Source organism: Aspergillus fumigatus, chromosome 7, assembly GCF_000002655.1.
Source record: "Aspergillus fumigatus Af293 chromosome 7, whole genome shotgun sequence".
Taxonomy (NCBI): domain Eukaryota; kingdom Fungi; phylum Ascomycota; class Eurotiomycetes; order Eurotiales; family Aspergillaceae; genus Aspergillus; species Aspergillus fumigatus.
Window position 1 is genome coordinate 415,161 of NC_007200.1, and position 25,552 is coordinate 440,712.

The 25,552-nt window shown below is 49.8% G+C and overlaps 5 protein-coding genes across 5 annotated transcripts; 3 read left to right on the top strand and 2 right to left on the bottom strand.

Annotated features, from left to right (window-relative positions):
* Window positions 1–24: 24 nt before the first annotated feature.
* AFUA_7G01600 (uncharacterized protein) lies at window positions 25–3,691 on the bottom strand (the record flags this gene model as incomplete). Its single annotated transcript, XM_741679.2, has 5 exons — window positions 25–98; window positions 152–498; window positions 560–611; window positions 666–863; window positions 916–3,691. The coding sequence occupies 5 exons, from the start codon at window positions 3,689–3,691 to the stop codon at window positions 25–27; spliced, it is 3,447 nt and encodes a 1,148-aa protein (XP_746772.2).
* Window positions 3,692–9,616: 5,925 nt separating this feature from the next.
* Window positions 9,617–13,099, top strand: AFUA_7G01610 (uncharacterized protein; the record flags this gene model as incomplete). Its single annotated transcript, XM_741678.1, has 2 exons — window positions 9,617–10,170; window positions 10,267–13,099. The coding sequence occupies 2 exons, from the start codon at window positions 9,617–9,619 to the stop codon at window positions 13,097–13,099; spliced, it is 3,387 nt and encodes a 1,128-aa protein (XP_746771.1).
* Window positions 13,100–14,418: 1,319 nt separating this feature from the next.
* AFUA_7G01620 (phosphatidylinositol-3-phosphate-binding ubiquitin-protein ligase) lies at window positions 14,419–16,631 on the top strand (the record flags this gene model as incomplete). Its single annotated transcript, XM_001481371.2, has 1 exon — window positions 14,419–16,631. One exon carries the CDS (start codon window positions 14,419–14,421, stop codon window positions 16,117–16,119), a length of 1,701 nt encoding a protein of 566 aa, XP_001481421.1. The 3' UTR covers window positions 16,120–16,631.
* A 4-nt stretch (window positions 16,632–16,635) lies between these two features.
* AFUA_7G01640 (putative C6 transcription factor (War1)) lies at window positions 16,636–19,987 on the top strand (the record flags this gene model as incomplete). The annotated part of the gene is made up of 5 exons (XM_741675.2): window positions 16,636–16,969; window positions 17,053–18,513; window positions 18,568–18,848; window positions 18,902–19,440; window positions 19,517–19,987. Exons 2-5 carry the CDS (start codon window positions 17,123–17,125, stop codon window positions 19,985–19,987), a joined length of 2,682 nt encoding a protein of 893 aa, XP_746768.1. The 5' UTR covers window positions 16,636–16,969; window positions 17,053–17,122.
* Window positions 19,988–20,719: 732 nt separating this feature from the next.
* Window positions 20,720–23,526, bottom strand: AFUA_7G01650 (Zn(II)2Cys6 transcription factor; the record flags this gene model as incomplete). The annotated part of the gene is made up of 9 exons (XM_741674.3): window positions 22,900–23,526; window positions 22,771–22,799; window positions 22,505–22,699; window positions 22,097–22,413; window positions 21,776–22,043; window positions 21,250–21,708; window positions 21,076–21,182; window positions 20,925–21,024; window positions 20,720–20,856 (listed from the first exon to the last, which is right to left on the bottom strand). Exons 1-9 carry the CDS (start codon window positions 22,908–22,910, stop codon window positions 20,720–20,722), a joined length of 1,623 nt encoding a protein of 540 aa, XP_746767.2. The 5' UTR covers window positions 22,911–23,526.
* Between the last annotated feature and the right edge of the window lie 2,026 nt (window positions 23,527–25,552).

Below are 25,552 nucleotides of genomic sequence, written 5' to 3' on the forward strand. Positions count from 1 at the left end.
GCGAAAGACTTCGTAACCCATGAATTACCGCCGAAGGGAGCCCATCTTTGATGGCTCACGAACTGTTCCCGGTACTGCAGCTTGGAAAGCTGAACGATCTATCGATATAGTTAGCGTCAAACGCGACCCTGGGACACATGAGAGAGCATACCAGCTTCGGAGTCAAAGGCAATCGTTATATCGTCATGTTCACTGGGATAATCTAGCATATCCAAACAAACAAAGTCCGAAGCGGGATCGTCTTCAGTTTTCGGGAGCGCAAACTTGGCGTCAACAAGTCGAATACAGAATTTGCCCGATCTTCCAAAACTTTCGAGCGTATCCGTGCCCTTGAGCACAAAGTTCATGCATCGTCCATGATTGAAATCGGCCAAGAAAGCGACCAACTGTACGACTTTCTCTTGTTGAACGATTTGTAAGCGAGCCAAACTCGCTTCCCACTTTTTGTAGATCGGGACTACCATTCTGCGCCGGGAGATCATGAACGAGGAAGCAACGCTAACGTTTGCAGTGAGTACGGGCGGGAGGCTATCTGGTAGATGGGCGTAGAGGTACATACCCGTCAAATAAAACGTTGAACCCCGTTACAGCTGCCTGGAAAGTATGAAGATCTAGAAAGGAAAATTAACACATTGCTGCGCCGAAAGGACTATCGTAGGACATACCCTTCAGAGACGCAAATTCAAAGCGTCGAACCATGGGCTTGACCATGGCAATTTGCATGAAATTGGCTATCTTGTCTGGCACCTCCGCAGGAACAAGATTTTCGGCTATTGAGACTGTCAAGTCTTGTTGCGCTGGTCTATATAAACTGAAACCCGTCCTGTTGTTAACGTCCAACCCCATTTTTAGTTCACCAGGACCTGGAGGGAGAGTCAGTGGATCTCTAGAATCGTTGGCAAGATTTGCGCATACCCAAATTCAGGCGATCTGTCACAGAACCCCACTCTGTTGCGATAAAGGCCCGCAAATGCTCAGATAAGACGGTAGGACCATAGCCATGGTCCACATAAGCACGTTCTTGGTCAATCACTGACACATTACCGGCGGGAAACTCAAGATGAACCTTAACTGGTTGGCCATTGAACTTGTCCGCGGGTTGCTCGATACTGTAGGCTTGTAGGGATATGTCCGGTATCTTGAATTCTTGATCACTCGTAGTCATCCCCAAGAGCAGGGCATGCATGGTGTTTCGGTCCTGGACTTCTTGAAACGTCATCACCATTGACCGACTCCTTCCATCTTCTTTTACCTTAAGCATAAGCGCGGGAGCTCCATCTTCTCCTCTGAGCAGTCCGAAAATGATCGGAGCGCCATGTCCAATAATATGGCGGACACTGCTCAATGTCTTCACCTTGGGACTGGTAAGTACTGTCAACCGAAAGCCTCGATGAGCGCTCCGGGAGCCGGTGCCTTCGGTCACCGTTTCTGAACGCTCAAATAACCGTAGTCGACAGCGCTCCACAGGTTCCGTAGGAAAAGCCTTGGGAGTCCCCGAGTCCATATACTGGAAGTTCTTCAACGTGTATTCGAAGATGACGGTTTCGCCAGCTTCTGGTTGAAGGCTAGCCTCGGTTTTGAGCGTATAATGGACAATGTTCCAGAGATTCTTGAAATCTTCATCTTGAAACGAAACATCTAATTCGAAGCCCCGCGGCAGTCTAACCCTCATGGAATGCGACCTGACATGCCATTCCACATCATCCCAGGTGGGACCTTTCTTTCTGTCCGACTGGATCATGACATTGACCAATTCACTTTGGCTTGTAATTGCTGCGAATACGTACCAGTCTCCGCGGTCACGTAGTATAGACAAAGCACATGGTATTGAAAATTGCTCCTGCGAGTCGTCTTCCTGTGAGCTGATGCAAGCCTCCACAAACATACTTCCATAGCTGAAATAACGGCTTGTATCGCCCAGCGGCATCATCTGAATAATGCTTGGGCCCTTTCCGGAGTTGTCCACCAAAACAGACCTTGTGGCTGCTCCAGATAATACCGCTGAGACGTCAGGGGCGAAAACCGGGTACCCCACCCACACATTGGTGTCAGGTTGGACAGCCGCATCGCCTTCAGAAGCAAGTTCAGAAAGAATATTATTTCTCCTGATTGACATCGCTAAAGAGCGCAAGTGACTTATAATCGCTTGGTGTAGGGAGAGACAATCTGCTAGATGTTTATTGCCTGTCGTGCTTGCCACAGCAATAATTGCATCAATCCCCCTAGTACCATAACGAGATAGTTCACTGTGCTGTGGTACGACGTTCTCACAAATCCACAAGGCTTTGCCAAGGTCCACCAAGGCTTGTTTGGCGGCGCCCAGGGAGCTCCCTTGGGGTGTCCTCCCCCCAGAACTGGAAGAGCGAGATCGTGCATAAACTTCAAGCTTCTTCTTCCCACGTAGAAACCACCACACCGCTGCCCTTATCCATTCGGCTAGAGAAATTTCCATCGAAGGCTTGCCAGTCTCTGCTGCAACGCGGATTGAAGGAGAATACTGTGCCACATACGCCTTGAGATCCGTGAAGGCAGTATCACCTACTTGGCTGGCTAGGGATCGTAGGGAAGCTTTCGGTAACTGTCCCCCGTGAGTCGTGTCGCGCGCGTCTCGGCTGACTGGATGATTTTGTACAGGATTTCGGGGAATCGGCTGCGGCTTGGGAGGTGAAAGACTCCGTAGTTCGGGGCCAGAGGTGAGAGCAGCGGGTAAGTTCAGCTCAATAGGACTCGTGCCGCCCTGCTTGTGCGTGCTTGAGTTCGCGGGAATTCGAAGGGTCAACGCCGGGTGGGAAGGCTCAGTCTCCGAAACAGGCGGTGTTTCATACAGCGAGTTGGGGCTCTCGGGTGAGGCTGCAGTGGATTTTTTCTCAGCGAGTGGTCCATCCTCTTCCGGCGAGGAGGGATAGTCTTGACAACCATGCTGCAGAGCACGACCCTCCTCAGCTTGCATCTTCGCCCGAACACGCTGAGCAAACGAGTTGGACTCAGGTGATGCTCGGAACGAAAGCCGAGAACCAGCACCGCCAAGATTCAATGTCAACAAGAATTCGGAGTCTTGAGGGCTCTGGACGAGTAGTGGCTTCCGTTCCGCTGTGTTGATCCCTTCGCTTGTATCCTTCCGTTGAGGTGTTCTCGCCTGCGATACACCATCCGTGTCTCCCAACGAAGTGTCAAGCTGGAGTTGAGGTGCCTTTGATTCATACTCAGCCCGACGCCCACGGTTCAACGATATTTCTATCGTAGGAGCCTCAGTCTCGTCGCCACCTTCTCCTATCACTTCTGGATCTTTATCGGAAAATCGGACCTTGAGGCCCTTTCGGGCGCGGGTCTTCCGTGGTGGGGATGGAAAGCTCGTCGGGGGGTAGATCTCGGTTGCGGAAGCAGGCTTGGAAATTGGAGAAGTAGCGTTCAGGACATCTTGAGCCGAAGGCCATCGATGGGAGGTGTCCAGGCGGGGCTTTTGATACCCTCGAGCTGTTCCATTGGCTGAATTTAAAGCATGCGATACGGATTTTGAACGAACTGGAGAGAGAAACGCTTCAATTTGCTGGTCCGTCGTGGAGGGTTTGATGTTCTTCTCCTTGTCCTTCTCCCTCTCTTTCGAGAATAGCTTCTCTCTCCAATGTGGCTTCTTGACGGCAACCGGCCTGGGCTCTTTTTCCAGGAAAGCAAAGGGATCACTTGTAGACATTTTTATCGTTTCTAGATTTGGTCGATCGCGCGGGATGATACTAGAATGCTATAAGCATCGCAAGCGAGGTAGATACCCGCACAACAGAAGCTATGAAGTCCGTGAGTATACCATTCCCCACCACATCCGTTTCTAGCGACTCTCGTGCGCGGACCGCAGATCAACAGGAGTCGGTCAGATAAATGAAAACAACAACGTTGCAAGAGTAACCGATCGTGTGGGGGAATTGCGATAAGGAAGAATAGGTGGATAAGCCAAGGTCAATGAGACTTCCGCACGTAGGCTTCTGGGGAGTATTCTTTTCTTCAAAAGAGGAGAGAGTTTGGCAACAATAAGCTGCAAAAAGCTGGCTAGTGACAAATAAACAGGTGCCACTCGTGGAGGGAGGCGCGATTGCGTTTCGTTGTCTGGTGGAGTAGGGGACCAGCGATCTACCAACACCAATTAAATAAGCATTCAAGAAGTGACGAGGGGGAAGCGCCAGAGGAAAAAAAAGGCTTTCAGAATATTTTGCGAGATCCTCCGAGTACTTGCCTTTGAGATCAGAAGAGCAATAACTGAAGCAATCGGATGAATGGCAAGCAAACTCCTATCTCCAAAATGAAGAGCAATGACAATCCGGCTCTGTCTAGATGGAACGGTCACGCAGGCTGCCAAGCTGGACCAGCAGCTCCTTGTCTACTACTCAGTGGATTTCCAACTCTAGTCGGAGATCTAAAAGATAGGGGGGAAGAAAGAAGGGAAAGAAAAGAAGATAAAAGACAAGCCAGATAACAGGAGGAAGGATTATTGTCACAACAGTAGTCCACTTGACATGGTACCACTCCCTTGAGCGCTTGGTGTCGTCAACCGAGGACGGGTACCTGTGTTTCTCCGCAATGCGCCCCAGCGGTACTACTCCGTACGTGGATGCACTCTACTTCAACTGAAGGACTGAAAGAATCAATCATGAATAATATCTAAAATTTTCTCATTTACCGGCGGAAAGGCCTGCTCATAGACCATATTCGATAACAGCGCAACAAAGTTTAGAACCATTGATCAGACGGTAGACTCAGACATTGATACCATTGCACAACACGCAAGGCAAGATAACAGCGACAACGAATCAAACAGATTCATAAGATAGTCAGCCACGGACTCCATAAATAGAGGCTACTAAATGGTCATGAGGACTGGAGCGAAATTCTCCATAGATAGTATTATCTAATTTATTTGAACTCTCGAAGGAGCAAGCCATAAAAAGTACTTCACGCCATTTGCTAACTACTGCGTATACCCTATCATAGGATTATGTCTGGGACTCCCCTGGCTCTCCAAGGATCACAGAGACATAGTTATGTGACCAAGGCCAATCAAAATGATCTCTGGGATGTCCCCACCAGCACATTCGCTGTTAAAAGAGCTCAAACCTTCCTCTTGAAACGCCACTAGTCCCATTGGAACTGGGCCCCGCAATACCCTAGGCTTTTTCTGGTGGCTGCTCGTGGGTCGTTGCCAATCACCCTATGATCCTCGATCCTTGAGCCGTGTTTTGGAGAAAGCCACCAACCCCCCGATGCTACCACGCTAAGGGGTAAACGGGGGGGGGTCACTAACGCTCGGAGGTACCAAAGCGCCACTGACATGATTCCCAAGCTCTTATCATTCTTGGATCTCCAGGCACACTTCCAAAGATCGGTTGAACAATGCATGGAGACAACACTTGAATACTCAGCTATGAATCTTGGATAAACACTCCGTAGAGAGGTAAACTTTAGCCGAGGAGCTGGCGATTATTTGCTAGGCTTGAGTTTATCTCGGCTTTCGCTAGTGTTTCTGAGGTGTCTTACAACTTCAAACTATTCTCTGCAGGCTGCACGCCATGTGTATCTACTGTACAGGGCTATTATATTTCCCAATTATTATTGTGGACAGTTTAGCAGTCTTCTTCGACCCTCCCTGGTTCAATAATGATCGGCATTGATGCACATGCTGTGATCTTCATGAAGCATGTCGGTGAAATGATCTTATTCCGCGTCAGCTGTAGCGTGTATACTGAAGACACGTCAACTAAGGAGTAACTATTGCTGGATCGCCTACTATAACTTGCTGCTTTTCTTCCTCTCACGTGGTGGTAATTCCGTTATCTTCCAGACAGCAGTAGTAAGAGGTATTGCGCTTTAAAACGACGTCGCCAACGAGATATATTACTAGATTTGATAAGCTGCATCGTTTGAGAATGTCAACTCTCCTCGGAATGCAGCATTATTCGCTCGCAATAGGCCCGAGTCTTGCTGCGGTAAAGCTAGGAATCCTGCATTTACACTGACTATCAGACTAATATTTCTCAAATCCTAGTTTTCGCAAGAGTGACAGGTTGACAATCCTTAGACTGTCTAGCTGAGACCAACGCAACCACTAGCCCAGACCGAGATAGCACCATGCCAGTTACAATTAAGTCTGTGCCTAAATTCAGCTGAATTGTCAGCCCTAACATTGTAAAAGTTCTCTTAACTATGATCTATTTAAGGGACTTTCTGCTTGAGGATCCCGCTATACAGTATCCGCTTTTATACTATTTGGGTTCTCGTGCTTATGCCAACCTCCGACCGCCGTGGACGGTAAGTTGTCGAGTGCCGGATTTCCCGAAGTAGCGGTAGTATAGAGGTACTTTAGCCAAGTTCAATATTCAAGACATTGTCTCGGGGACAGTCGAGCATACCAAATCACAAGCCGAAGACTTTATGTAGCTAATTTCTCCTTCAATACGTCCAGTTATGGTCAGTCAACTTTTAGCCAGGCGTCAAGCTCAGTTTTGCTAACCCTAGGAATGCTCAATGTGTCTTAGCTAATGGCGAGAACCGCCAGGTGGTCTCCGTAGAACGAGACGTTCCAGTATTTATTCATATTTTTGCAAGAATCGGCATTTTCCTCGAATCATTTCGGAACACTGTTGACTGGCGAAGCGTGATATGGCAGAGCTCGCTCTCTACGATTGTTCTCCCCCGCAATAAGTCCTGGTCATCAAAAGTAAATTCTGAGATGATTTTCTTTGAAGTTTCGTAGGCTCTACGAATATATCTCCGCTGCCACGTGCAGATCTCTAGATCAAAGCTCGTACCTAGGTAGATCAGGAGGATTTGCCGATTTGATAGGTGAATTGATACAATGATAGCATTGACCTCTCGGCCTTTGAGCTGTGACCTTTTCTTGCCCGTCAATGAAGCACAAGAAAAGTCGAGGAGGTGAGAACAATATAAGCGCTACTAGAAAATGCTGTAAGTTGTGGATAGCACTTAAAAAACCTGCATTTGAGATCAGTTTCAAAGTCCATGCCACTCCTGCAAATATTATATTTGCATGTGTTCATGGGGGTAGTTGGCCAACTGCCATAACTCGCCCTCATCTCCCTGACATGAAATCGGAGGGACAATACGGATCAGTCAGTGTCTCATCTACCTCAAATTGTCTAACTCGCTAGACGTGTTCGCTATCTCAGGTTCAATTGAATAATATTTTAAGGGTCTTTTGAGAAAACCAAGAATCAGACTCAATGGCCTGAGATCACTACTCTTCCGATCAGTGAAAGAATAATTTGCTGACTTCGACGATACCATTCAACGTTTCACCATGATCTCTTATGCAGGACGTGATCTTCAAATCACTTTCCCGTTTATCACAAAATCTCCCAATGAGGAGATGAGAATCGAGATTTAAACCAAAGAGATTTGAGCTGAACTTCTGACGCAGGAATTGCAACACGCGTTCAACTGGTCCAACATCGATTTCGTTGCCAGACTCCCATGTTGTTCCTGTGCATGAGCCAAGATGATGTACTTCCTGCAAGTCGACAGTGATCCTTCACACATAGATACAGTTCAAGAAGCTGACCGCATACGAGGATTCTCTGTTTGCGGTGGAGCGCCTGATTTTTGTACGCGTTTTACGGAAGCCTATCAACATCTTCATGAACTTCGGCCATTATCATCACTTATGTTGCAAGGACGACAATTTTCCGGGCAGTCCACTGCCCAGTACGCCTTGAATTTCCCCAGCAAATTATCATAACATGCATGAACTTGCCCGATGATAATGACGTACACAGAGCACACGTTCTTGAGTCCCACATACAAAGGAGCCACTGCTGGAGAACCAAGTCTACAGTAATCAGTCTGACTGGTTGGACGAAATGAATCAGATGCTCATACAGAACTCAAGTGAGTTGAGAACTATTCGGGAACTGGCGGTCATTGTGTCTCATCAAAGCTATCAGACTTTCAGGAGACCGAGGGTGCTCCTTTGCTCATGATGTAATCCAGGACACAATATACCAACATTTCCCCTTACACACTGCATCGACATCTATATATATCCATGGTAAGACCTGTGGATGCAAGGAGGGGCACGTGAAAACGATATCAGCATTTTGGAAACCTACTTCAAGCAGGGGATCGAACAATAAGTATTCCTGGACTCCCAAATGGGGTTCCGTCCAGCTGGATTGCAGGAATACGAAAGACTTCAGCACAGCAGATGCTGTGCCATTCGAGATCCTCGTTGATGGTGGTGTCCCTTCAACATGGCACTCAAATGGGTATTAGGACGCCCTCTAGAATCGCACAAATCTCACGAAGGGGAAAACCATCAAATGGGCAGTAATTCAAGAATAACAACAGTACATAATGAGGGCTGCCTACCACTGCATATGTTGCTGAGAATTCCCTGAGCAGAAAATTCATTTGACCACAGTCCGCAAACATCAGAGCTGCAGATAAAAATAAAAGGGTGTCCAAAGTATTATGTGCGACGCGTTACAAGAGACAGAGTTATATGACGGCTGTGAAACTATGTATTACGCCTTAGCTGGAAAATCGAGAATCTATCTAACGTGCGCTTCATCAGAATCTATTTCCGAAGAACCGATGTTTATATTCCTACAAGCATACGATTATAAGATCTTTTACGAAGCTACCTGTACCATTATGAATATGCTTTGATAATAGTGTGGTAATGGTGATGTTAAGAGAAGAACACGGCTGAGACGGTTTCAGTAGCTGTTTGTCCAGTAGAATATCAAGGTTTAGCAGGTGGTGTCGAGCGCATCTGCTGGTCAACAATAGCCATTGTTGCCATTGGTGTTAGAAGTGCCAGAGTTGGTGCCCGCAGGTCTTCTCTCTCCTATCCTGTGTTCCTGTGTCAGAGTATGTGGTTAATAGGGAAAGCTCTCCGACTCTCCCTAATCTGGTTGGCAAAACGGTGGCTGTCTTTTGTTTCCAAGATTAGAATGCCACCTCTTACGATCCACCCCAAAGCCGACCTAACAAAGTCAGCAAACATGGCGCAGTCAGCCGCCAATAGGTCCAGACTGGACCAGCTCTTACTCAGTACCCAACGTCAGGGCTCGCATTCCAACTTTTTTTTTTTTCTTTTCATGTTTTTTGTCAATCGCTACTCTTGCCTTGTCAATAGCCAGCCGATACTCTCCGTGTTTACGTTCTGGCTGTTCGAACTTATTCGTCTCCCCTCTCCGTCCCCGCGCTATCCCCTCCAAAGCCACGGTTGATTCCCCAAAACAGCGAACAAGATTGGACAGTATCCAGCCTGGGGAGAAAACGAAGTGTCCCAGCTCTCCGTAGGCAACTCACCACCCATTGCTGAATGACGTTTATTGGCTCTTTTGGATAATTGCCAACCCTCAATTGCCTTCTTCCCTCCGCCAGAGCGCGTTCCCATCCTGACTGACCTCAACAAAGTCTTTGATGAGGACATAGTCGGTGGGCATATATCATCCGGGGGCGCGTCTGGGTACTGCTTCGACATCGTGGATTGATATCGCGGACGAGGGGGCTGACCTCCCCGAGGAGGTCATCCCAATTGCACGAACTGGTCGTGATGTGTGCAGGTAACGATGCGGACCGGCATGACATCTGGAGTCCTACGTTTATGTCTCTCCAACGCGCAGAGAACTTATCCAGTAGGGACCGTCCGTCTCAGGACCGGCTCCTGGGAACATCTCGACGACGGCGGCGATGGCACATTCTGAGATCTACAAACCATGGCATAGCGGGCTTGTTGATGGTGTCGTTATTGACGCTCATATCGTCCGCTCGCGCTGCATTACTTAACTTCGAAAATTGTTTAGATGCGTCCATCATCAAGTCTGATCCTTTACAACTGCAGTTTGTTCCATTGGACGTGTCAGTCGTTTTCGATCTTCAGGACCCTCTTTATACTCTCAACGTCACGATATATGGCAATGTGTCTGGAACTGCCGATCGGTCATCGTCCTACCCATCCCCCGATGATCCCCGGTGGTCGAATCCCAACGATACTGTCGGGAAGATTGTTGATCTCAACACTGCCAACAACAAATATAGTACTCTTCTGACCGAAGTGGATGTAGTCAGCTTCTCCCCATATAACGAACCCTCCAGGTTCTGCGATGCCGTCATCCAAGGGGGTCCTTGCCCTTTGGGACCCGTCTTTTACGCGAATGCGTGAGTCCTGGCCCCCTTATTGAGCGCCTCGACGCATAACATCACCTCTTCTGTTCTGTGTGTGTTTTGCTTTTACTGACTTGAGTTTTACTACAGGTCTAACCTATCCGCGCTGCGCGCTTTCTCGATCCAGCACGACATGCAATCGGCCTACCGTTTTTCCACCCTGTCGTCAACTTTCAGAATCAAATCGGGCGACGCAGCAGCTACAGCGCTCGGATGTATAACTGTGGATATCACACCGGATCTTGGAACTTCTTTGAAGAACACTCTAGCCTACGTCCCCCTTGTCATCCTTGTGCTGGTCGGAATCGCCACAATATCTGCAGCAATGTACAGCCCATGGGGCACGACTAATTTCTTCCACTGGACAAGCAATTATGGCCGGGACGAGGATGTTCTGCGGCTTGTGACGCCGGGTTTTGGGGACTGCATGCAGTATATACAGTTCGCGGTCTTGACGGGTGCGCTCTCATTGAATTACCCTGGATACTATCAGCCAGTAATCAGCCAGGTGGCCTGGTCCACGCTTATGTTCAACCAGAGCTTTGTCCATTCAGGACAGGGGCGAGGTCCTGTAATCGATGGGGTTTATGCCGTCAATGCCACCTATGGGCTTGAGAGGTTGGAGCAATATGTCGGCATGTCCACAGCCAGTGACATATGGCCTGGGATGATGATCTGGTTGCTCGTGATCCTGGGCATAGTCACCGCTTTGATCCAGCTTGCGTTCGCTTTCCGTTGGCTTCACCACGAACTGGCGAATATCCCGGAGGAGGATCTTCGTTCGAAAAATATGCCGTTCACCGTGGGAAATGTGATTCGGATAGTTTTTAACTTTCTGTTCCTCCCCGTGGTGTCATTATCCTTCTTCCAGCTGGTGATTGCGGCCGACTCCCCAGCATACTCTGTGGCGCTCGCTGTTGTGGTTATTGTCGCATTATTGGTGTTTTCCATTTGGACCGTCAGATTGATCGTGAGCACGCGCCCCAAGTCACACCTTTTCGACGACCTACCAACGGTGCTATTGTATGGACCTCTCTACAATACTTTCTGCGACGATGCCGCAGCATTTGCGGCAGTACCAATCTTCATTACTTTTGCTCGGGGTGTCGCTATTGGTGCTCTTCAGCCATCCGGCATAGCCCAGATAGTTCTCCTCGCCATCTGTGAAGTTGTATATGTTCTCACCCTCGTGGCCTTCCGACCATTTCCACATCCCACGTCCATGAACCTTTATCATGCTTGTTTCGCCATCGTGAGATTCCTCACGATACTTCTCAGCGTCGTTTTCGTCCCTTCTCTTGGAGTATCGCAGGCCGCGCGCGGGTGGATTGGATACATCATACTCCTCCTCCACGCTTTGGTACTTGTCTTTGGATTTTTCCTAAACGCACTACAGACTTTGATCGAAGTGATAGCTCGACTCGCTGGCGCTGGCGGTTACGAGGGTGGTGCCACCCGCGGAGGACTCGTCAAGGTGTTCGGTATGCGCCAACTCTCACGGCGTCTACCGAGACGCGATGCTGCGGGGACACGTCAAAGCATGGCCTCCGACGCTGCCATGCTTGCGCACACGGACGATCGAATGTCCGCGCAATTTGACGGATCAAGACCAAGGAGCCTTTCAGGCAGCTTGCTCTTGAACAGGGCAACCGCAAGTGACGGTAGGGCCAGTGGAATTTTCGAATCAGGAAGTGCACATGGAGGAACGCATAGTCGTGCCAACAGCAGTGGATTGTATACTCCTACTACCCTTGGAGGTTTTCAGGGTGCTGGCTACCAGACGACAGGAAGCAACTCACCCAAGAGCGGTCTGATCTACGCCATGCAACCACATGACCCCTATTATAGACCACCTCGGCCCCGTAGGAATAACGAACGAGGTACATCTTTTGAGAATGGCAGGACAGTCTCCCACACAGTTTCAAGGTCGGGTAACTTGGGCGATATGGACGACGACCTCATCGAGGGTCCCTCAGTCTCCGGAAGGGGTACGCCTGTGCCTGCGTATATCCCGGCACCCAAGGACGATCTTGACTACGATGATTCAAGACCGTCCCGGAAGGACTATGCCGTCCGTGAAGTAGACTTCTACTACCGAGTGCGAGGGCCTCCACTTTCCCAATCTGGGACAAGAAAGTTGAAGACCGGCCCTGCAGATCCTACGGGCCCGGTTTCCTCTGCTACAGGTTTCTTTCGTAATCTCTTCAGGGGAAAAACAAAGGAGAAAGGCAAGGGATTTGAAGTCGTCCGCAGCACGAGAGCTCCTCCCCCCGGCCTCTTCCGCGAGGGAGATGGTTTCAATGAGCCCTACAGGGATGAGCCCGAGGAGCAGCCATCGCCTGATCATATACGCCAGGCTGCGGAGAACGATGTGGAGGAATCTGACTCTGGAGACGACGCCAATTCGCCGACTAAGCAGCCTTCGATCAGCCTCCCACAACTTGACATCGGCGGTGCTATCGAGCTTCCTAGCCGGCTGGGGTCGCGGCGTAGCTCTTTAGCGCCCTCTGTGACAAGGCGGGACTCTGTCAATGCATTTGAACTGGAGAATTCTCAGTCCCTACCCGTGGTTGAGGAAACCGCCTCGACGGGTATTTCTACACCTGAACTCCAGCGCGACACCACGCACTTTCCAACTAGTCAACTTCAGCCGTCTTCCGGGGCCGGTCGCCTGCCATTCAGCGCCAACAGCTCACCTTCTCGGGATCGGAATCTCTCAATTGCTTCCACGATTGGGTCGAGATCATCTAGTCACCGAGTCGGTCATGATGGCAATGATAAACCTGAACGTCCATCGAGCGTGGGTTATGTTGCTCAGCACCGAACCTCGGATTACATACACCAGGCCAGTCCGGACGAGCCCACCTTTGCAGGACGTGCAGCTGAATTAGTGGATGAAGCTCCTCATGGAGGAGTGCACTAAATGGTCAATTTTAATGTCACCCACCTTCGACATCCGACTCACGAATCTCCTTTCTACTGCGCCCTCGTCCCCATTTCGCAACTCTCTTCCCTTCGAAAAATAATACGTATCGGCGTTTGTGATATACTACCGGATCGTTTCTGGTTCTTTCTCTTTTTCGTTTTCTCGTTGCGCATCGCCTTGAGGATAGCGGCATTTAGCGAAATTTGACCTTTTTCCCAGCTTATTTGACGGTGCCTCGACATACGACGAAGCTACCAGGGCATCTTATTAGACCAGTGTAATTCTGTTTCAAGTCTCTCGCGTGTGATTTATCGAGGCCCAGTGCAACTGAGGGTTCACACGATTGTACATTTGGGGGTTTCTTTTCCTGTATGACATCCTAGGCAATAGTTTATTTTAACTATATTGAAGGTAACATGAGGCTTGTGGATCTACTTTGATAATTGGTCCCGATTGTTTCCCAAGCTCCTGATTACTGTTAGCGATGTCGTCGGTCGACTAATTTAAACCTCAAGACAACGAAGTGATGGGTCACGCTACAACTCCAAACAATTACAGCACTCTTCTATCGCCACACTGAGGATCGGCTGACACCACCACCTGTATGAGAGCAACAATCATTCTCCTTGATCATCCATTTATCCATCCATCAATTCCATGAAATTTTCACGGTCAGGTATCCGACATGATCATGCCATAATAACATCTAGCAGCATTGAGGTCAAGCATATATGCAAATGCAGCAATATCCCAGTCTCGCCGCCGTTTGTAAGTTTGTGAGGAGCCCCGCGGCGAATTCTCGGGTTGGAGTGTTTAGGCACGTCCGCGTTGTCTTCCGAACCAAGTCTTATCTCTACTTTTGTGCTTCGTGCACCCTTTTTATCTCTGCTGGTTGCTACAGATGACCTTGGAATCTTTTGTCTGATGGTTTGACTCAATCTTGGTGTTATTGTCCTATCTGTTGTCTCGCAGTTGCTGGCTTACTGTCACGAGACCCCTGGTAGTCCGTCATTCACGTCCGGGCACCATCACATCCTCGCAGCCTCCTCGCATCGCATGGATAACGAAGTTGCCATTCTTCTCTTTATATCTCTCTCCTTGTCGAATATATACGACACATTGAAAGTAACTCGATCAGTCCACTATCTCTACGCCAATCCGCATCGTCAGCTACCGCACAGCTCCCCGCACCCATCCTGGAATTTCCACGCCACACAGTCGATGACGGACCGTCATCCAAACGGCGGAGACTGGTCTCCTCTTCAACTGCAGGGAGTCCAAGCTTGAGGACCTATTCCTCCACATTTCCAAGGCTCATGCCATCGTCGTCGTCGAGTGCCGCTTCCTCCGCTTCCTCTACACCCGCAGCTCCACACGCTTCATTCTCCATCCCTGGTCCCACCGACGCTGGCCCTAGGTCTCATGCTAGCTCAGAAACATTGAGAACATCTAGTGCTGGCGCTGCTTTTGATAGACGGTCGGAACAGCGACGGTCAGCACTCTCTGGATCGGACCGGAAGAGGAGGCTGATCAATCCCGAGGGGGATGGGTGGCCGCATCGCACAGGGTCCCACGGGATGATGGAAGCAGGATCGAGTAGCCGGGTGGCAGTGGATAGCAGGTCTATCCAGCCTGCATCTTCACATGCCGCGGCGAGTCCTGCAGTTCCTGGTTCCTCGTTTGCTACACCTATCGAACTATCATCTTCGCCACCGCAGCCGTTGCCTGAAAGACCGGACAATATGCGTCGAACCTCCTGGTCGCAGGGCGCCAATGGATATGTGGAGTATATACGGCCCCGATGGCAACCTGATTCGGAGGTCACGAACTGCCCGATATGCGGAACAACGTTCAGTTTCTGGTACAGGAAGCATCACTGTCGGAAGTGTGGACGAGTTGTTTGTGCTGCTTGTTCTCCTCATCGGATTACGATACCTAGGCAGTTTATCGTCCGTCCTCCGGAGTCGAATCGCTCGCCTGCAGTTAATCTGATACCCCCGCGGGCAGCTCAGGTCATCAATGTAGATGGGGACGATACATCGCAATCGCCGGTGGCGATCAATCCAGCTCTCGGCGGTGGCGAGGAGGTACGACTCTGCAACCCGTGTGTGCCAGACCCGAACCCGGAACCGCTTCGGGGTTACCCTGCGGTTCGAGGAGGTGGTGAGCAAGGGACGAACTGGGGCAGAGGTTCACCGAGCCAAGGTCGACACCGGTCTTATCACTCCATGTCGACGTCTACGAGACAGTTTCCTTATGATGCATTCGTAAGTTTTGTTAATTTGAGAGACCGACTGTCAAACACTGACACGATCTCGTCTTTCCAGACTGAGTCTTCTTCTTCACGATTGAATCGGCGATCAATAAGCTCGAATGGTTACACAGGCTTGGGCGGTGCTCTAGGCGGCGTGTTCAGTTCCAGCTTACAAGAAAGACCAATGCGATATGGGTCATTGCCCGGTTCGCAGTATTCTGGCCGACATGTTAGCTCGTCGGCGCGACCCTACCTAGGCTACTTTCGGGCACACCGCCATTTACCTCCACCGGCACCTGAAGGGACGAGTGTATCTACTGGGGGATCGTTCAGTACAACTAGTGATGATCATGATTCTCACCGGCGTGTCTCTTATCCAGCGCGGCATCATGTTGACGAGAGCGATATTTGTCCCATATGTAGCGACGAACTTCCACCGCTGGGGGAGAATGGTAACGAGGATGCCCGGGAAGCACATATCCGTGAGTGCATCGAGAGCCATGGCCGTGGCACGCGGTCGACGTCTCGAGGAGGGAGTCCAGTAGCTGCGTCTCCTGTTCCAGTTCGCATGCTTGCATTCACTGCTACGGAGAAGGATTGCCTAGGACAGGATGGCGCCGTGCAAGAATGCACGATCTGTATGGAAGACTACGAGGTCGGTCAGCCACTGGTACGCCTGGAGTGTCTGTGCAAGTTTCACAAGAGGTGCATAGTAGAATGGTTTGAGCGCAAGAAGGAGTGTCCTGTGCACAAGGTGGCATAAAGATCCGCCAAGTACGCCGCGCATCCTACCTGCATCCTACCTGCGCACGACTTTCCATTACAGTCCCGCATATTTTTGGAGTCGATGCTCTCTGGTATAGCATCGATAACGATCATCTTACGATTTCTATACTCAGCAGCATGGCTATCTGGTGGATATTGTCGTTTTCAATTCATAGAGCTAGCGTTTCTTATGTTGAGATGTCAGGTTTAATTTTGCTTCGAGTGTTTATTGATATTGGATGATCAAGCTTTGGCGTTCATCGTTCTGTGGAGACTCCTCTCATATATATATATATCCCTATCACGTATTTGCTACTAGGATATGGATACCTTTTTTGGACGATCAGCCGCTAGCTTCCCCTCAAAAATTGGATCACTCAATATGTATGAAAATCGGGATCAAGATAGCAGATAGGCTGGTTTATGGAGGATGCAAGTGATGGTTTTGGAAATACTGCGTGCATAGAAGGTGGAAGAGGCGAAAGGCAGTTAACTTGGGATGCGTCCCGAATCGTGACAAATCAACAACATCTGATTATGTTAGTTAGTTAACCTTGGGCAGACCTGCTCCATCCAACGACCATCAAGCTAACGTCCTACTACAGGGTCCTTTCCATCTAACGACACGACACTATCTCCTTCTTGCCAATATATTTTACCTCCTATAAGCTTGGAGCAAATGCTTAGATTGATACTGCGAACGGCTGGATCGTGATCTCCATCTCCCCGACTGATCCCCACTGATCGGTCATCGGTGGCCCGACTGACCGTTTTCCCGACTATCTGCAAGGAAGCTCGACTCGACACTCCGATTGCAGCTATTATTTATCCGATACAAATTATCCCAGGTAAGCTGAGCCAATCGTTCTTTGCTTAACGTCCACTGGATGACTCTGACTCTGCGCGCATTATTTCCGAGACAACGATGCAGAGCTACTTGCTGACAATGCCATGGGCATCCGCAGAGTCCGCGCTTGCTTACACTCGCCGCCCCGCAAGCGATGGACATCGATCCGCGTCTACGTATCGGTCGTGACAAGAATGCTTCGGAAGGAGCGCAGACCAGCCACACATACGTTCCAGCTACTGCATCAAGACAAGGAGAATGCACTCCTACTACCGCTCCTTCGACGCATCCTCCCGGTGACTACCCAGACCCGCCGTCGTCCCACCTCTCTCCAAGTGAGCTAGTACACTCCGCGTCCTCTGCCTCAGGTAGCCACAACCACTACGCTGCATCGAATACGCAGTCGACCTCGCCTCATGGGTATCATCCCAGCGGGCCGGTGCGTGGAAACGCATCGACCGACCCTAACGATCCATACGGGGATCCGAAGCGGCCTCGCGCTTGCGAAGCATGCAGACAGCTCAAAGTTCGATGCGAGCCGGACCCGAGCAATCCGAACGGATCGTGCAAACGGTGTGCCAAAGCTGGGAGGTCGTGTGTCGTGACAGCGCCGACTCGCAAGCGTCAGAAGAAGACAGATAGTCGGGTTGCGGAGCTGGAGAGGAAAATTGATGCGTTGACGGCCAGTCTGCAGGCGTCGCAGGGTCAGGACTTACTCCCGCCAATGAGACTTGCGGTCGAACCGCGGGAGGAACATCAGGGGAGACGGTGGCTTGGAGGCGGACAGGCTGCGTCGAATGGGTCGACATATTTGAGTCCTCCCGTAGATCTGGCGGGCAGCAAAAGGCATTCCAGTGGGGAGATCAAGGAACCGAGGGAACCCGCGTCTACAGCAGTGTACCCTCCCGGGCAGAGCCCTCTCAAGGAGCAAACGAGGGAGAACGCGCCTTCAAGACAATGGCGTGGTCCATGGTCGCGCTCAGAGTCTGCTTCGAAAGCGGACCCGGGGATTTCCGAGCCTGTCGATATAATCGACCGAGGACTCGTCAGCCTCACGGTAGCTTCGGAGGCTTTCAATAGATTCGTGACTCATATGGCGCCTCAGATGCCGTTTGTGGTATTCCCTGCGGGCACGACGATGAGCGATGTTCGAAAATCCAAACCGGCGCTCCTTCACGCTATTATCGCGGTCTCTATCGGCGCCATACAGCCCGATGCTCAGCTCGCGTTGCTGGAAGACTTCTACAAGACTGTCGCAGATCGAATCGTGGTTAGGGGTGAAAAGTCCTTTGACCTGGTGCAGGCTTTGTTAGTCTCCTGCAACTGGTACACTCCACCTGACCACTTTGAGAAGCTGAAATTTTACCAATTGACTCACATGGCCGTCACTTTGGCGATGGATCTGGGGATGAACAGGAAGTTGTTGGTTCGAAACAAGCCTTTACCGATGTTCAAGGATATGGTTATGAAGAAGCCGCCGTCAATGAATCTTGATTCCCCGGAGACGCGACGAACTTGGCTTGGTTGTTATTTCATGGCTGTCCAGTAAGCCTTCCTGTCACGGCGATCATCTTAGTATGCTTGCTGACCTTCTGGCAGAGTTGCTGTTTCTCTAAGGCGTGTGCTGCTCGTCCGATGGCAGCCATATATGGACGAATGCGTGTCGATTCTGGAAAACTCCCCCGATGCATTGCCTTCAGATAAAGCAGTGATACAGTGGGCGAGACTTGCCCACATGACTGAAGATATCAATTCCCAGTTGTCCTCGGATGATACCGTCTATGTGCCCTTCACGGACCCGAAGGTTCAATACACGGTGAAGGTGTTTGAAAAGCAACTGGAACAGTGGAAGAGGGAAACTCCAATGGAAATCTATACTCGTAAGTCCGATGGCCGCGATGTACATTACCCAGCTTAACTGACCAACGTACAGCTATCATGAAACAGTCAGAGCACATCGTGAATCTTTACATATACGAAAACTCTATGTTGATGGAGACCGGTGACGACCGGAAGAAAGAAGACTATACCAACGCCGCTTATATGCATGCACTAAGCGTCTGTTTGACATCCATCCATCAAGTGCTAGATACCACTTGTTCCGTTGATATCAAGGACCTGATCTCCTTACCAACCGTCTGCCTCGCAAGAGTATCATTTGCTGCAGTCTCCCTCATCAAGCTTTATTCTGTCGTTTCATTTCCCGGGAGCCAAATAGGACAGGTCATTGATCCATCCAGTCTCAAGGTTGAATACTACCTCAACAAAGTGATTGACCACTACGCCGCAGCAGGAGAGCTTCCTGGGGGACGAACACCGGGCAAATTCTCTGTGGTTCTCGCCATGCTTCGGAGTTGGTTCGTCAAGCGCAAAGACCATAACCGAGCACTGAGAGAAGCATTTGGCGGAGGGCCAGTCACTTGTACCACGGTGGATCTGTCAGAGTCTCACGACGGAGACAAGACCCAATCGGTACGATTCTGCCTCCGTGACCCTTCTGATCTCACGAGACTCGCTATAATCAGAATCAAACTGACATCTCAAACAGGGTCAAACCCCCCTCCACCTCCTCAGCGAAGTTGCCAACAGCCGCTCCGCTACAGCCCATCCTTCCTCGCACCACCAACCAAGTTACGCCTCCCAGTCCTCAGCCGAACCCATCACCCAGACACCATCCTCCGATTTGACCGCGCAAACCGTCCCGTCTAGCACTGCTACCGACTCCGACCCTTGGACTCAGTACCCGTCCGTCTCTCTCTCATCCGCGACAACCCAGGCTCAACAGCAAGCCCAATCGCGCCAGTTTTACTCGCCTTTCAACTCGAATTACCAGGATATGTCGTCTTACCCTGACGGGGGCATTATGATGATGTCTCCGATGAACCAGGGATTCTTTGTGCCAGAGTTAGGAATACAGGTTGGGTTCGACTCGGGGAATATGTTTGCGCTGGAGCACCTGCTGACAGATGGGCTGTTGAACCTTCCACTACCCGCTGATGTCGGAATGGGGTATTATTGATATTGAGATTTTACAGCCGTTATTCAGTGACAAAGTAATGGAACAGGTTTATAGCTATCCTCTGTTCTTGGTTACTGTTTTTTCCAGCGTACTGTCATCTATGTATGACGATCTTTTCGATTTGTTTATATCTTAGGCCAGCTATATGATATATCCAGGGCATTTTCCTCCTTGCTCTTAGCAACTAGCGCACAAGAATCTTCAATGATTTACCTCGCGTCACTGTCTTCTGTTTTGCGCACTCCTTTGCAGATGTTATGTTCCGGAACCGGGATTTTTTAATGTTCAAGAATAAGTGCAGTATGCAGTATGAACACGGTGAAGAACTCCCACATAGGAGCCCCACATGGGGAGCAATCTATTGCCCAGAAGAGTTAGGACATGGGCCCGCTTAATATGACGCAATTCTTGTCATCTTATCCTGAAGAGGAAATTATTGCGGCCAACAACATGGTGCGTCGAATCGTCGTTGCGGGCGGCATGTGGTGCATTACCGCCTTGGGCGTAGATCATGTGGAGAGCCTTGAAGCATTGTAGGGGGTTACTCCGAAACGGAAAGAAAGTTTGTAGGTTTAAGATTGTAGGTTGGGCAACCAGAAAGGGGACGCTAATTTGGACGGGTTCAGGGAAAATTTGCGCATTCTGTGGTAGATCGAGCGGCCTGTTTATGTCGATCAAGTACTGGGTATGAAGATGGGAACGAGAAAACTCCCAGAGACATCACGTTCCCCGTCAAGTTGCGGTGAAACCCCAGTCGTGGCTAAGTTTTTGCACCTCAAATGCCCACGGCCAACCGTTTTCCTCCTCTGTTTTGCGAAGGAGAGTAAGGAGGCAATTCTGTGCCAGAGGATCGAGGATCCATGAACTGCCTAAAGGGAATTAGCGGCTCGTTACGGCCAGGAAACTCTTCCGAACGTTCTCCACTGAGCAGGCTTACAGGCACAGAGCGCATGACAGGCCATGATGCGTACTGATGGGTCGTCTTCTGTTGAAAGTGCAATACCGAAGATGATCCAGAGATTCATCAGGATATCATCCTGCTGGGTGTCAGCAATTCTGCTTAATTAGGTGACCTGTTGAAAACAGACCTTGATCCTCCTCGCGATATGGTCTGGTGGGTTGCCAGCATGCATCGTGTGTAGTTCATGCTCCAGTAGTAAAGCCTTTGCCATACAAATATGCTGTATCGCGGTAGCTACGCTCGATGTAACAATCAGCTCCGGACGTCAATCTCTCATGGAGCTGACAAGTCTTGAGCTTACCGTGTAAAGGTGTCGTATACCATATGATGGGAAACGGCCGGTGACTATGCGGATCGGCATGCGAGAAATGTAATGGTTGGAAAGTGTTCGGCTTCTCCAACTCCCATATTCGGATTTTTCTTTTCAATTCGACACCATCAACCGTGTCTAAACGCATTTGGTGATTCGCACCATAGCAATAATTGATTGTCTCAGCTAGAAGCCACGTAGCCCTATGCGTCCAATCTCGTTCGGCTAGGGGATTCTTGCTCTCCCACATTTGGCAAAGGCTTTGTCCAAAGGGGCTGAGCGTCAACCGTAGGGGATTATGGTGCGAAAGTGCAAACTGAATATCCTGCATCAAAAAAACCCAAAACGATGCCTCTGCAAGACCTCCAGAGACTGCACAGTCGACCTGAGAGCTGAAATAAACCGAACCGGCTAGGAGGTGCCGCTGCTGATCGGTGGAGGGAGCGTGAGCTGTATAGGTGTGCCAATACATTAGTGATCCGGTTCATGTAATTTCTCGTTTATCCTTCACACGCACAAGAAATCTGCTCAAAGAAGCGTAATATCACTGTTGAAGCGAGAACAACCTCGATGCTGATGCCGAAGTTTCTGTTCTCTAGAGCGGGTAGAAGGATCGCGATACACCTTTCGTGATATTCATCTGCGACATTCGGGGGCACTGAATTTTTTGTGTGGGAGAGATGGCGAGCCGCTATTGCCAAGCACGCATTGAGAAGGAGTGGACAGGAGGGTGCCCGTTCCACCACGTCTACCGAGAAATGCGTTTCATGGTCGCTCACGTCCAGCTAGAACTGTAGTCAGCCAGATGGTTCACGAAATTGAGAGAATAGGACAGTACCCATGCACCCAAAGAGTTTCGGAAATGTCGTAGAAGGAAGGCCTCATTGAGACTGGCCAATTTCTGGCGGCTGACTAGAGCGTTTGGGGGTAGAAGAGAATCGGTCACATTGGGAGTAAATTGTCCTGCAATCCCCGACCAGCGCGGAATACTTGGGGAAGGAGAAGGGTTCACAGCGTTGACGATCGCCGACGAAGAGAATGCGGCACCAGTCGAAGATCGACCTTCAGGCACCGCCTCAAGGGAGGACGTTGGCATCTCTACCGGAATAACATGATAATCAGCAGCCGTGCGGTCGGTCTCGTCTTCGAAATCGACTGAATGATTGTAAGACACCCCGTCAGTGTTAGTGCTGGCCTATTCTTCGTTTCAAACCCGAGAATCATGGAAGCTTCAGCTTGGACGTACCTTCCGGGGGCGTTTTGACCCAAACCTGGTCGTCAGGGAAGGTCAAGTCACTCTCTCCATAGCGAGGGGGACCTTTTGGCCTCAGAGATGGGTTCTGACCGTGTCGGAAAGTGACCTCCTCCGGTTTTGTTGGTGCTGGGATACACTTCCGCCCTGATCGCTGACAACGCAGACATTCCGTACCAGTTTTATCACCTAAAGTTTGCTGTCAGATATCTGAACCTCTTAGGCTAGTTGTGAAGTTCGAGAGCAATAGTGATATTTACATTTCAGATGGCGCTGGCGACAAGTGAGACTTTAAAAGACATCGCACCATGTTAGCGACGGCCAAGCCAAAATAGTGCGACTGACAAGCAAAGGCATCAAGAGACAGGATACAAGGAGCATTGACTGACCATCCCCTCATCACGTTGTCCTGAGGATGGTCATCGACAGGCAACTATAACAGCCATGGATGAGATGGAAACATCTACCGGTGTCTGAACCGATCTGTGAGGTGAGAAAGGCGTAGTAAAGAAAGTAAGATTGGAAGGAAAGCAAAATAATGCGAGAAAGAAGAGAGAAGCACTAAAACGCGGCTAGAGGCCGGCCACCCTAGCGAGAACAAGTGATGATGCCGATGAATGGTCGAATAAAGCCTGAGTGGCCTGTTGGTTTGTGCAAAGCGGATCGTGCTGACCAAGATACTCTGCGGGTCAACGTCGAATGAGGGAGAAAAAATGCAGTGCACAGGTTGGCCTAGCAAGTGAAACTGATTTAAAGAAACGAGGAAGCATGGCTGTCTTTCACAGATTGCAAAGGCAGACACAGGGATGTTGTTAGGCTAAGTGACTTTCCTACCACGTCGTTCCAAAGATCCCAGTAGTAGTGTGTGATGAAGTCCATGAAGAACGTCCAGACTGCTACAGCCTAACAGTCTCCTTCTCCAACCGGAATAGCGACCTACTCAAGCTTCAAGGCCGGATTGGAGCGCTGCAGAGCCGATGGCGTTCTCTCCGACAAGCGCATGGCGCTTGACATGACCGCCTCTGATCACTGCCGAAACGAGAAAATCCTCCCAAGCCTATTATTAGGGAGGACCCCATCCTCCTCAACGGTGCAATTAGGCTCAAAGTAAGCGAAGGCAGAGTCTCGGTACTTGTGCTGATTCACTTTCCGAGCCTCTGTATGGTTACTCCATTCTTCAACCTTCAGGGGAACCCCTTTGGTCGGCCGAGTAGACTATTCATCCCTGACTCCTCCACAGCGAACCTTGGTTTGCCATCGAGGTAGTATCAGTGGCCCCACAGTCTTCGTGAAATAGAACCTAGTGTCAAATATCCTTTGATCTGGACTCTACCGATGTACATCATTCCCGCTAGTCGTGGGGGTCCACGACTGGATATTGGTTCGGACGACAACACCTTTTAAGGCTAAAACGAGGAATCGGCCCTTTAAGACGAGATGAGTCCAGCTCCTATTCGGCAGATATCTGCCTTACTATGCGATAGCTCCATTTCATCCGTTAATAATCCGGTGAGATTGATAAAACCCTTTCACGCCAAGTCTACGTTAGGAATGATTGTGTCTTCGTGCGATGGGCTTGACAAACGCACCTCCATTCTTATAACCAGATGTCACGTGATTGAGTACTGATCCCGTCCTCGAGTTGTTGTTGAACGCTCATTCCGATTCAAAGCAGGAGAAGAAGTGACTATGCGAAGAGTCGAGTATAAGTCGACTCTGTGACGAGTCTGAAACAGGCTCTCCGCCACCAATGTCTCAGATGATCGGGCGAGAGGAAGGAGGAGGTTCGACAGCACCGTGCTGAGTAGCCCGAGCCCGTGCGTCTTTTGGTTTCATAATTGGGTTTGTGTTTCGAATCGAGGCTCCATTTCTAGCCAGACTATAGCGGCTAGTCGAATGGAGAACCTCCAATTGTGGCCTTCTCAGGCAAGAAAATAATCATAGTTCTCAGGTGATGTTGTGATGTTGACGCTCCGGTAATGCTAAAAGCAATAGGACCTGCAAACAGACATGATTCACATGACACCCACGTGATATTTCCATTGGCACCATGTCTTTTATCATCACAAACGCAAAGTTGATGACTTCGCAATCGCTTACAAGCAGAACCAAGCAGTTCATCCCGGTTTCCACATCGAAAAGCCGTTGGAAGCCTCAATGGCGAGATTTGAGCCGCTACCCCTTACACTACAGATAACGGACTACTAGCTTTTTCTTTTGAGGCGACCATTTGTGACGACGTCCACTTCGATTTGCACTAGAGGGTGTAGATGAAAACTACAGTTTTGAGGGTTTCCGAGTATATGGGGATCTTCGGCAAGATTGTCGATCAATTCCGTATTCAGTTTTCGTTCGCAACTGACTTTGCCGGGCCAAACTTTCGTTCGGCAGTTGATGAGCAAAATGGATACTCGGTATCCTTGATGAGGCTAATGAACTAGTTTTGCGTTGCTATCAGCCTCTCACCCAGGTAAGCCAGCACGTCGAAAGATAAGTAAGCAAATCTGTGGCCTAGTGGGCGAAGTGGTGATGGATGCGCGTCGCCGGAATCCACCCTCTTAGCCTATAGGCCCCTTTGGATAATATGAGCAATTGCTTTACCTATCGTTGTCCTCAGGATAGGCTGTCTTTGAGTCCATATGTGGCTTGGTCTTGAAATTTGACATCACAAACATATCAATCAGCTAAGCTGAGCAAAGAGGAATGGCCTCCACAACATCAGCATGCTTCACTGTAGGCTCAGGGCCTGATAATGGCGTACGGAATATCCGCTTCGGCCACTTTATCAGAAGGATTAAATGGCATTGGACTCCATGTGGTCTCGTGGTTCGTCAGCGGCTGAATATCTCTGCTGCTTCTGATTGAGACCATTTCCGAAAAAAGCATGCAGGAGGTGATTCTGCCTGAGTTATACTTTCAAGAAGTTTGTCTCTTTGCACCAGCCTTCATTGTCAGCGAGAGGTACTCGGAGCAGATCAGTATGAAGGTTCTCGGCCTCCATCCTTGTAAGCCTGCCATCTCTGCTGCCTCTTCTTATGTACA